This window comes from Centruroides sculpturatus, unplaced genomic scaffold (genome assembly GCF_000671375.1).
Source record: "Centruroides sculpturatus isolate CEXI.00-Female unplaced genomic scaffold, Cexi_2.0 scaffold728, whole genome shotgun sequence".
NCBI classification, from domain to species: domain Eukaryota; kingdom Metazoa; phylum Arthropoda; class Arachnida; order Scorpiones; family Buthidae; genus Centruroides; species Centruroides sculpturatus.
Window position 1 is genome coordinate 150,288 of NW_019384847.1, and position 11,708 is coordinate 161,995.

At 27.0% G+C, this 11,708-nt stretch overlaps 1 protein-coding gene across 1 annotated transcript; it reads left to right on the forward strand.

Moving 5' to 3' along the window:
- Nucleotides 1-4,345: 4,345 nt before the first annotated feature.
- On the forward strand, nt 4,346-7,706 carry LOC111630407 (inhibin beta A chain-like). Its single transcript, XM_023374498.1, has 2 exons — nt 4,346-5,526; nt 6,903-7,706. The coding sequence occupies exons 1-2, from the start codon at nt 5,151-5,153 to the stop codon at nt 7,667-7,669; spliced, it is 1,143 nt and encodes a 380-aa protein (XP_023230266.1). The 5' UTR covers nt 4,346-5,150; the 3' UTR covers nt 7,670-7,706.
- The last annotated feature ends 4,002 nt before the right edge of the window (nt 7,707-11,708 follow it).

Below are 11,708 nucleotides of genomic sequence, written 5' to 3' on the forward strand. Positions count from 1 at the left end.
AAAAATAGAACTTTGATTCCAAACAAAATTGATTATGAACCATCAGTTATTTGCCCTACGATATAAATATTTAAATTAATTATCAATAAACACAACATAAACAGGCGAATATGATCTATTTCCTAATTCGTTCATATCCGATGCTTCATTACGAATTTACAATTTAAAATACTATATAATTTCCAACATTTGTTATTATTTATAAAATATCTTTTGATACGAAAAACAAAGATGTTTTCAATATTTGCATGATGGGGAGGAGAAGAATTTTAAATTTCTTTTATAAAATCCACTTGATGGAAGATTAAGTAGTACAGTTCTCTTTATTTATGAGAAACTTCAACAAATGCAACTGCTCAGAACTCTATCAATCTCAGAGAAGGCCTGCCTTGTTTAAGCCTTGTGTAGTATTCTTACAATTTTTCAGTTCAGCATTTGATTTACAAATTCGTTTCTTTCAAGTGTTCTTGTACAAAATATATTTTAAAAAGTATTTGTTTGCATTATACATTCATTGACAACAAAGTTACGCATACAAATTGAATTGCCCGATACTGAAAAATTCGGCATACGTATGCCACATCTGTAAACGATTACAGTTGTGACACGAGTGCACAAAGTAGAGTGCCTTAATTCTTATCCCACTATCCTATAAAAAAGGCTCGCAGAGGCTTAGTGTTCAGAATTTTTAGTGTACCTGTTATTTGCAGATCTTTGAACGCCAGACATGTCTGTACGAAACAAAGATGCATAGCTGACAAAGTAAAAGGCTGAATCACGAGACTGATTAAAGCAGGAAAACCGAATTGCCCGCATCTGGATCGACTGGGGCAGGCGATAGGGAAAGCAAGGTGAATATACCAAACATAGACACGTTAAGAACGGTAATTGTTCTATTAACTCAAATATTTAAAATTTCATCAGATTATTAAAACTGAAAAATCTTTTAATGATGTGGCCATAAGCGCTTGATTTTTAAAGCGTACATAAATCATAAACCTAACGAAATTTTCAGAAAGTGTCATACGATATAAAACTATTATTAGGTAAGGAAAAACATCCAAAAACTATTTTTGATAATCTACAACAATCAAAGAAAGAAACATACTGTAATTTTATAACATGTCTATCAAAAAAAGAAACTTTCTTCTCTCTGGACTATTATGTAAGTTGAATATATCTAGAGAATGAGGCTGTTAAAATGGAGAAACAGTCTTATGATCATATTAGAAACATGTCCATTATTTAGCGTACTTACTTTATATTAAAAATGTTCATATTATTATAGAACTAAATAAATTTACCCTCCACCTTTTTAATGCGCCTCAAAGATAAAGTTTTCCTAAGGTTTCGCAAATCCAAAAGTCGCCTCTGCGTACGGTTTGCCAGAAGAGATGATGATCTAATCCTTACACACGCAACACAAAATCAAACAGCTAGCGGCAGAATCATTGTCTCTTATCCAGAAAAAGGTGGAACCCTCTTTATAAAACCCTCTCTACCCGTACCACTAGCAGGCGATTAACTATCAGAAGCAAATTAGCATGAACGACGACCGCTATGCGTTCTGAAATTGTCCGCTTCGATTGCAATGGTACCGTGTCAAAGAAGCAAAGTCTATTAATGTTCTTGCAGCATATCATCTCTGGCGACAAATCGTCTGTTTGGGAACGGGATCGCCCTGTCTGAGTGTGGAGGCCATTGGTAAGTAGCCTAGTTCAGCGATACTCACTGTCCTCACTTCTGGTGTGCTGGTCTAGACAGCTTCCAACTAGCACGTCACCACTAAGTCAATCGTTCAACTCTAGCAATGGTGCGAGGTACATCGTTCAGGAAATCCTGAATCCTCACGTGTTATTTTTCATGACAGAATTTCAGCCATTTTCCAACGTGATAATACTTGGCTGCAGAAAACTAGTGTTTACCAGGAATGTGTCCATGTTGTCATAAATCATTGATCCTCCCAGTCCCCAGATTTATTGCCTATTGAGCATTTGTGGGAGCAGATAGAACACCAGTTTCAGCCATCCTCTAGTGTAGGGGATCTGGAATGATTGTCGCAACATTTTTAAATACTGTGAACAGGGATGGCAATACTGAAACATATTTTTGAATAATTAAACGTTTAAAATTGAGTTTTTATTGTTGCCACAGTAGCAAAAAATTAATTAATGTCGATGACGTAAAATGATCATTAAGTTTATATATTTTATAATTAAAATATTTTTAAATTGATTCTCATAGAATGATTTTTTTTTTTTTTTTGTTATAGTTTGTTGTAAATAATAAATAAAATCAAATTTAATTTACATTAAAAAAAAATTAAAATATGAAAGTAACACATGAATATTATTTTATATATCAACTATGTTATAAAATAATCTATAGGCCTATAATAGCCAATATAAAAATTATTCAAATTACTTTCTATTGAAAATGTGTGTTTAAGGTACATTAATCCATAAAAATAACCTCAAATAACGTTTGGATCACTGAACTCTTCTTATTGAGAATCAATGAAAAATAGTTTTTAAAAGTAAAATAATATAATATTTAGAAATTTAATACTTTTAACAGGTAATTATTTCGTAATCTTACAGAATCTATGTAAAACCAAGGTCATATAATCTACAAGTACAAGGTAAATTGTAAATGAATAAGATCAATCAGTCAATGCCATAGTACAAATGTCTTCATTGTTTCTGAATATTTGGACTTTAAATTGCAAATGCTCTTAGTTTTCTTGAAAAAAAAACGAAACTTCAGAAAATCGAAAGTCGAGAACGTAATTTATCACAATTAAAGTCAATGACTTTCTTTGTCAAAGAGTTCGTACCATTGTAGATGATATCAAATAATCGCGTTTTTTCTTCATATACATTTAATTTAATCGCGAAAGAATTCAGTAAAAAATCACTTTATGTATTACATAATCGTCATTAACAAAGAACATTTCATTTAATTGACATTAGAAGGAATGCAAAGCGGAATTTACAGAATTAAAAATATATCCACGAAGTACAGAAAAGCGGACAAACAATGAAATAAAAAAAAGGTACACAAATAGAACTAAATGATCATTTGAAATACCATTAAAGTAGCTATTTAATCCTTATAAAACTACACGAACCGAAATAAAAGATTGAATTTCTCTACCGTAAAAGAAGAGCGTAACCTTTATATAACGCGCGCTTTCGCCCTTATAAAACTTTTTCTACCTTGTTTATTTTGATAAAGTTTATTATTTATGAGGCTTCGCAGTCAGTATTATGAGGAAGCAGTGTATGATTTCCCCCTCTATATATCGTGTTTAGTCTAGACAAAACCCATTTTAGTATATTGTTTCTGTTTGTAAATCGTAACTTAGCTTACGAAACTTATGCACTTCACAGCAATGTAGAAATATCTGTGTTTAAATAACAATTTATGTTTTTTTTTAATATATATAATAAAATTTGTTAATGAAGCTAAACTGTATTTTTTAAGTTATATTTTTCAAATAAATTATTGTATTTTTTACGGCTGATTTTATCGTTGTTCTGTTATTTGGATCCCAGATAAAATGCCATTACGTTCACATGGTTTTAAAGGTATCTTTTGCATAGGAACGTCCTTGAATTGGAGTCAAGACGTTATCTGTTATCGAACTCTGCAAAAATCTAAACGTTTCAGCAATTAATGATGTCAATGAATGCTTAGTTTAAATTATCGTTGCATAAAAACTAAAATTAAAAACTCTGATATCNATTAATTAATTAAATTTTAATATTCTGATTAAAAATTTATGTATTCACTCTTTTTATTTATGTTCTACAGAAATTAATTTATTTAAGAATTGGGCATTTAAACTGAAATTTATAATGGCATTTTACATTACATCTTATGAATGGGTTTCATTCTATGAATAAGTAACCTTTATAAATATGGCGTAAAGGCAAATATCTTGTCTGGCCAATAAGCCAAAATCTCTAGAGTATCCTATTGAGCTAAGTTCTATAGAAAATACTTATAAATTCGAATTACATAGTTGAAATTCCCAATTACTATGCGCTATTTTCTCTAATACGCCATTTTTACAGAGAAAAACTATATAATTTTTCAACTTATAACATATTCTGATGATTTCTACATATTTTGAAGGAAAGGATGCCAAGGCCCTACACTTTCTTAAACTAAATACGGCATATTCTGTATTTAAATTCAGCATAAAACTATTGAATAAATGGAAAACTTTATTAGGAATTTTATCCTTTTGTTAAAGTACGACTAAATTTAGCAAGAGTCTATAAAAGAAAAGGAAAAAAAAAATTTCTATAAATTAAATTACATTTTTAAAAATTATATATAATTATCATACCTATAAATTCTCCAAATTTTCGAATAATTTTGAGATTTAATGGACAAAACTTGTGATGAAATTTTTATAGGTAGGTTGGAACGTACGAGTCCTAATAATCAAAGAAACACAATCTTGCTGTAAATTATCTATATGAACGATTATGTTTTATTATTTTTTTTTAATGCATTGTTTATGTCTAACGGAGAGAGAAAGAGACCTTACTTTCACTCGAAATGTCTTTCAAAAGTCGCTTGAGGACAAATTATATTCAAAGTTCAATAGATAAGGATTCATCTTTCACCAAGTTATATTCAATCCCAGATATTCGCATAAATTCTTTCAGAAAACTCTAATCTCTTCTTTATGCAAATATTTAATTATCTGGATGAATTTTATTCATTATTTTTAAAATTATATTTGAGTTCTTGAACACGCAAAACGAATTTACCAACCCGTTTCAGGAACCGAAAAAAGTAGTATTTACCGGTGTTTGCGTGTGAAAATTACATTTATATACGTTTTAAATCCTAAAATATTTAATGCAATTATAATATGGCTAAATTTTATTATATATTTTGGTCGTAGTTTCTATTATTTCTTTTTTTTTTCTTAAATTCTTTTAGACGTTTCTGGTATCCAGAATGGGTTTCCAATAACATCCGTCCAACCTCCGTTTATTTTTGGGACCGTCCTGCGCAGAAGAGATTTCTGTAGATATTAATGGCGCCGGAAAACATATAAAAAAGTGAGAATCTAAGTCTTTTGCACATTGCTCTTTCATTAGAAAGTTCAGATCAACATTGTAATCAACATGTCTCAATCGCACCGCGCTATCTTTTTGAGTTTTCTGGCTATTTTTATCACGATATCGCATCAGAACTCTATAAGAAACAGGCGAGACAAAGAAGAATGTCCAACTTGTGTTGGGAATAAACAAAGCAACGAAGAAATCAGTGAAGAAGAAGAGAAATTAATGAGGACCGCTCTAATCCAATTGCAAATCTTGAAGACATTAAAGCTCGAAGAACCACCAAAATTTAACGATAATATCTCGAACTATTTTCGAAATTTAATGAAAAATGTAAATCTAGAAAATGGTCAAGATGAATTTAAACAATATAGAAGTTTATCAGAGAGAAGGGTTTCAAAAGTTGAAACGAAGACTATCATCGTGTTTCCAGATGAAAGTGAGTATTGAACCATGTCCATTCTTTAAAACTATTTCTCTGTTTATATATCATAGAACCAGAAATTTGGGAAATTTTGCCTTAAGAAAAGTTTTATTTAAAGCATTTTTAATTTAAGAACCGTATATAAAAATATCTTTAAATAACTTCGATTTAATTTCTGTTTGTTTTCTGTCTAGAAAAATAACCTTTATCATATGTTCATATTTCTCACTATACGGAGATAAAAGCATTCTGAAATCTAGTGAAGGGTCAATGTCATCAACGCATATGTAACTAGTGTGAATAGGTACCATTAACCCCTTTTAGATGCAGCTGTAAGAGTCGTAATTAGAATAACATAAACAGTGTAGTGAAGAATCGACATTGTCATATGAATCTTAATGATAATATAATGACAAAGATCAGGCAAATATTTTGAAAGTGTCTAATTTCATTATAGAAATGCCACTGGGAGTATGCTGTTTGTTTGTTGACAATCTCATTTTGCTACTATAAAACGATATCAGGTACCATAACTAATCTTGGTACTTAGTTTACCGTGTTACTTTCTTATACCTCTTTCGTTTTTATTAAAAAACGTAAAGATTTAAAAGCATTAAAGTTTTTACTAACATTTTAAACCAGTTTTAAGTTTGCATAAGCTTTCTTATTCTTTTGCAACGTTAATCAAATTGCTAAACTAAAACATTTCAATATGGCGACTAGTGAATGGAGATTCTTGTAACAAGATTTGTTTGTAATAATAGAATTTCTTTAGTTATATATATATATTTATATATTACTAAAGAAATTATATATATATTATTTTAAATCAGCTACTTCATAGTTTTAATTCAAGAATTATTTCATTCAAGGTTAACTTTTGTTCGTTGTAACACGATAACTTTTTAAATACAAAAGGTGTGTGAACTGAACGGTCAAATTACATTTTAAAATATAATAATAATGATAATAATTCGATTTATTTAAAGATAATTAATTAAAATTTTAATTTCATTTTATTGATTTAACAGCATTTTTTCTTATAAGTTTATATAAATAATTATGAAAAAAAATATATGAAAAGTTTACATAATTCTGTTTAAATTTGAAACTTTTAAATATTAGATTATTAATTCATAAATAAATTATTGTTCAAAATGAAAGTTTAACATTTTTTATCATACAAAATTCAAAAAATAAAGAAAAAATATAGTACAAAGTTCAGAAAAATCTGCTTTTAAATCATTGTTTGATTATATAAATTTGCTGAATTTGTTTGTTTCTGTAAATATTTTATAACAAATTTAAATTATTTTTTTAACAACGTTCATTTTTCTAATTAATTGATATATTTAATATAAAATTCTTTTTTATTTTTTTTTATTTTTCAGTTAATGATAAATCATTTAGCAAATATCCAGCAGTCACCCTATACTTTAATTTCACTTCAAGGACACTTCCAAAAGGATCAGTTTCAGCACAATTATGGTTTTACAAAACTAAAACTGATAAAGAAGCTATACAGTTTGGTATAACTGAAGTTGTGGAATCAAGCAAAGCTACAATAGATTATGTATACAGCAAACATGATATTAAAGATTTTACAGATGCTAGAAGAGCAAAATGGATGAAAGCTGATGTTTTCTCCTATCTTCCAGAATGGTTTGAAAACCCCAACGACACTCACCGAATAGAAATCAGTTGTCAAAGTTGTTCCGATGGAACCAAACCTCCAATATCATTAATCAAAAAGAGGAAACCATTTCTTCTCTTTAAGATTAACGATACAACATCAGATAGAAACAAAAGAAGTACATCTTGCACGGGATCTAACTCTAATGGATGCTGTAAACAACCTCTCTTCATCAGCTTCTCGGAGATAGGTTGGGATGATTGGATCATCCAACCATCAGGTTACATGGCTAATTATTGTAAAGGATCGTGTTTAAACGAAATCGATCGATCAAGATACTATTATTCTACAGTCATCAGAGAATATATTACGAAACAAAAAGATAAAGCCGAAAAATTAAACTTAACTTTATGTTGTACACCTTCAAAGTTATCTTCCATATCTTTGATCTACAGGGAAAAGGATAACGTTATTCTGACTAAAAATCTTCCTGATATGGTCGTCGAAGAATGTGATTGTGCTTAAAAATACTGTAAAAATATAGAAAAAAAAAACAATTATAGATTGGACAATTGTGAACAAACTCTAAGTTCTGAACTATTTAGGAACCAGTAAACAGTTTTCAATAGAACTTTCTACTGTAAAAAAAAGAGCACTTTACCTATTAAACATGTTGTAAACTTTAGTAGAACTTCCATCCTAGAGAATAATGAAATAGACTCCAGATAAAACACTAAAATACAGAATAAATGTTTAAATATCTTTTATTTTATATAATGTATTATATACTTGTACATGAATTTCTATTTGGAAAAACAAATTCTATTTTCTAACTTATTAAAACAGACATTATATTAAAATTTTTGTAATTATTTATAAATCAATCATTCTAATCTTTAAATCAATTCTAATTAATTTAATATATAAATATACATATTTTTCTTTATAAAATCATTAGATATATTTAAATAAAATTGTATATTTCATATTAATAAAATTTTATTTAATAATTAGTTAACATTTTTTAAATAANAAATTTGCTAATATTTTACCAATAAAATATATTTTTAAACCATAAAAAAATTATAAAAAGAAAAGATTTTAAAAATCATTTTATTTATTTTTAAATTAATTTTTAATTAATAATTATTGATTGAAATATAACAAAAAAATAAATAAATAAATAAAATTATTTATAAAAAGAGAAGGAAGATGAGATAAAATTCTTGTAAGCTTAAGAATAATTATTATATAGAGTTTATTATGATTGAGAGCATGAGAAAGTCCTTGTTAGATAATAAAATGAAGGATTTAACAATTTAATAGAGCTTAATAAACATTATTTTTGTTTATAACTATTTATTTAGCACAATTTATATATTGTACATAAATAAACATCATTGTTTATTGATATATAATATTGATAACAAATTGTTAAATAAATTCTTTACCTCTTTTAATTCAGTTTAAAATTTGGATCATTCAATTATTTTATTAATAAATTTAATGAAAATTTTAAAAATTAAATAATTTTTCATTCAGCCTTTATTTAATTTTAATAAAATATAATTTATCAAGCATAATTGCTGTACAATTTTAATGTTAATATTATTATTTTGAATCATAATTAAACTTATTTAAATTTGCATATTCGGCTTCACTGCCTGACAACTTTAGTGTTATGAGGAGAAGTTCATAGTTCAACACAGGATCTTTATAAATATCTTTTGTAATAATTTTTAAATAATTTATTTCTAATGATTTTCCAAATGAATATAAAATTAAATTATAAGATTAATACTTAACTGTTTTTTATTATAAATTTATATATAAATATTAAAATCTCTTCAGATAAAAATTAAATGAAATAATTAGTTAAATAAAAGGTTGATGAACCTTTTACAAAGTGCATACTTAATAATACAGAATTAATTTTTTAAAAATTAGCTGAGTGCTCAAGTGTTTCCAGACTGTAATTGTGTTTAATTTAATCATTTAAAAAAAAATAGATATTAGAATAGTAAAACAAAGAAAACAAGAAGAATGGAGGATTAAATTATATGTATGAGAATATTCTATTATTGTAAATATTTTAAAAATATTAAATATATCACCATTACAAGGTGAACAGAAATAATATATTTAAAGTCATATTATTAATAGTTTAAAGTTTCAAGAGACATTTATGAATTGAACTTTTATTATTCATCCATCCAACCAATTAATAATTTAATTCGAATTTTATGAATAAATTATTCATTTTAAATTTATAAATAATTTTATTATATTTTAGTGTGAATTAATGAATATAAACTATTAATTCATCCATAATATCAATTAATTATTCTTATTTTTCATCTAGCAATTAGAGATTAGTCAGATGTAAACATTGATAGAATGATTATTCATTTTGAGAGGATAATATTAAATTATTCAATTCAATAATATAATTTAATGAAGAATATTATCAGATATTCTTCATTAATTTTTTATATCTATGCAAACAATTCCAAAGTTCTATAGAATTTTGGGGCCGTCCATTACTTATGTGTACAGGTTTACAATCACTTTCGACCTCTCCCTGTTGTGTACAGTGATTTACATATGTCAAACTCCCCCCTTTAATTACGTATACAATACATTACAGACCCCCAGACATTAAAGAAATGACTTTAAAAAAGCTCTGAAAATATTTCCCGAGAGTTTATTCACATAACTATTAAACAAGATTATAATAACAAATCTATACGCCATTAATATCACTCACGTAGATAATGCCTCGGCCCTCCTCCCTCCCCAATGCATACAATGATAGAGAAGATGCTTACTGTATATGAAATTAATGAACGGTCCAAAGAATTATACGAAATTACTTAAGAGAAAACGCGAAGATATAAAAGTTTAAATAGGATTTTAATGGTAACTAGTATAAATAAGTAAAAAAATTCCCATTAAAAATTGAGGAAAAAAAAAAGCATAAAGGTATCGGAGTAAGAGATAAAATAGAACTGAAAGCATTTAAATTAGTAGTAAAACATGTGCAACAAATCCAAGATGGCTGAAATGAAAAAAAAATTATGATTTTAACAATATTTTTCAACTATTTTAATTAGACAGAAACGAAATAAGAAAATAAAATTTGAAATATTTAAAAAATAAACTCTTGTACTTTTATTCGAATTTTACATCCAAAAAGAGTCTTAAATAATTTTTACCCTTCTTTTCCGTTTCAGAAAGTTTAGAAACATAGACGTCACCGTAGACGTCATACATTTTTGAATGATCCGGTGATTCGAAAAGCCAATCAGCATACAATAAATATTAAATGACATAAGATGAGGTACAGAAGAAAAAAAAAAGAAAAAATAATAAACTTGAATTTTAACAAGCTTTAATTAAAGCTTTTCTATATGTTAATATAGAATATTAACATATAGAAAAGAAATAATACAAATATACTTTCATATAGTTTTAAAATTTAATTTTGAAATTTCATAAATATGAAATATTTACATTACATTAAGAAATATGGGAAAACGAATAAAGCGCCAAAACGGTCGAATCTTTTTTAAAATTATTAAATATTTATTTATTTAATCGTTTAAATCATTCTTTCAATAAATTAATATATGTAAATATATTAAAATAATTTTTAAACATTTTATAATTATTACAGTTCAATTCTGAAAATCAATGAGAAATTGCGAGTTTAAACTGGAATCGATCTCGGATTCCTATTACATTAGAAACTCGATTATTCGAATCGGTTTTTTTAAAAGAAGAATAAAAAACAAGAACGTGTAGCATTGTATATATTAGAGAATATAATATAGTATATAAAAGTCCAAATTATATATTAAAATTACTACGTTATCTGTCGATTGTAGCGCCACGAAACTAGGTCACATGCGCTTAACGTTACATTAGACTTAGAGAAAAGTAATTTACTTTTAAACATGGTAATTTCATTGAAGTATTCACAGTTTATGAAACTTTAAATGTACGGTGAAAATACACAAAATCAAACGAGTTTCTGAATTATCCGAAAGGTCCCTGATACCATCAAGTTCACATACAGTAGATCACCCTATAAAAGCGTTTCCTATAGTTATGATTCCTATAAAAATTGTGGCATTATCCGTAAACAACGGTAAAAATAACTCCTATAATACGTAAAACGTCATCGGGCAGCCGAACTACTTACCCGCCGTCCGTAGCGCCACGCTACGGAGAGATTTCTATCGTCTGGACAGTATTATATAAATTATATATAAATTAGGTACTGTACATATAATTATATATTAATTATATATAAATTAGGTACTGTATATATAATTATATATTAACTTAATTTATTGTAACTTTATTATAATTAAATATATATTTTTCGCCGTCTAGCGTCACGCTACGGCGAGTTAGGCGACCTATCGTCTGTTTAGTACTGTAATTTTATACATTTCTTGTGAAAGAAACATTTCTTATTTAACGGCCATAAAAATTATTTATATTAATGATGTCTCCAAAGGTCAACGAAGTTTTCGCAGAAAAATAATATCAGAAATCG

Excerpts from the sequence above, each read along its gene's own strand:
- LOC111630407 (XM_023374498.1), top strand. The coding sequence starts at position 5,151 with ATGTCTCAATCGCACCGCGCTATCTTTTTGAGTTTTCTGGCTATTTTT. Across the intron at positions 5,527-6,902 it reads CATCGTGTTTCCAGATGAAA|TTAATGATAAATCATTTAGC; the intron begins GTGAGTATTGAA and ends TTTATTTTTCAG.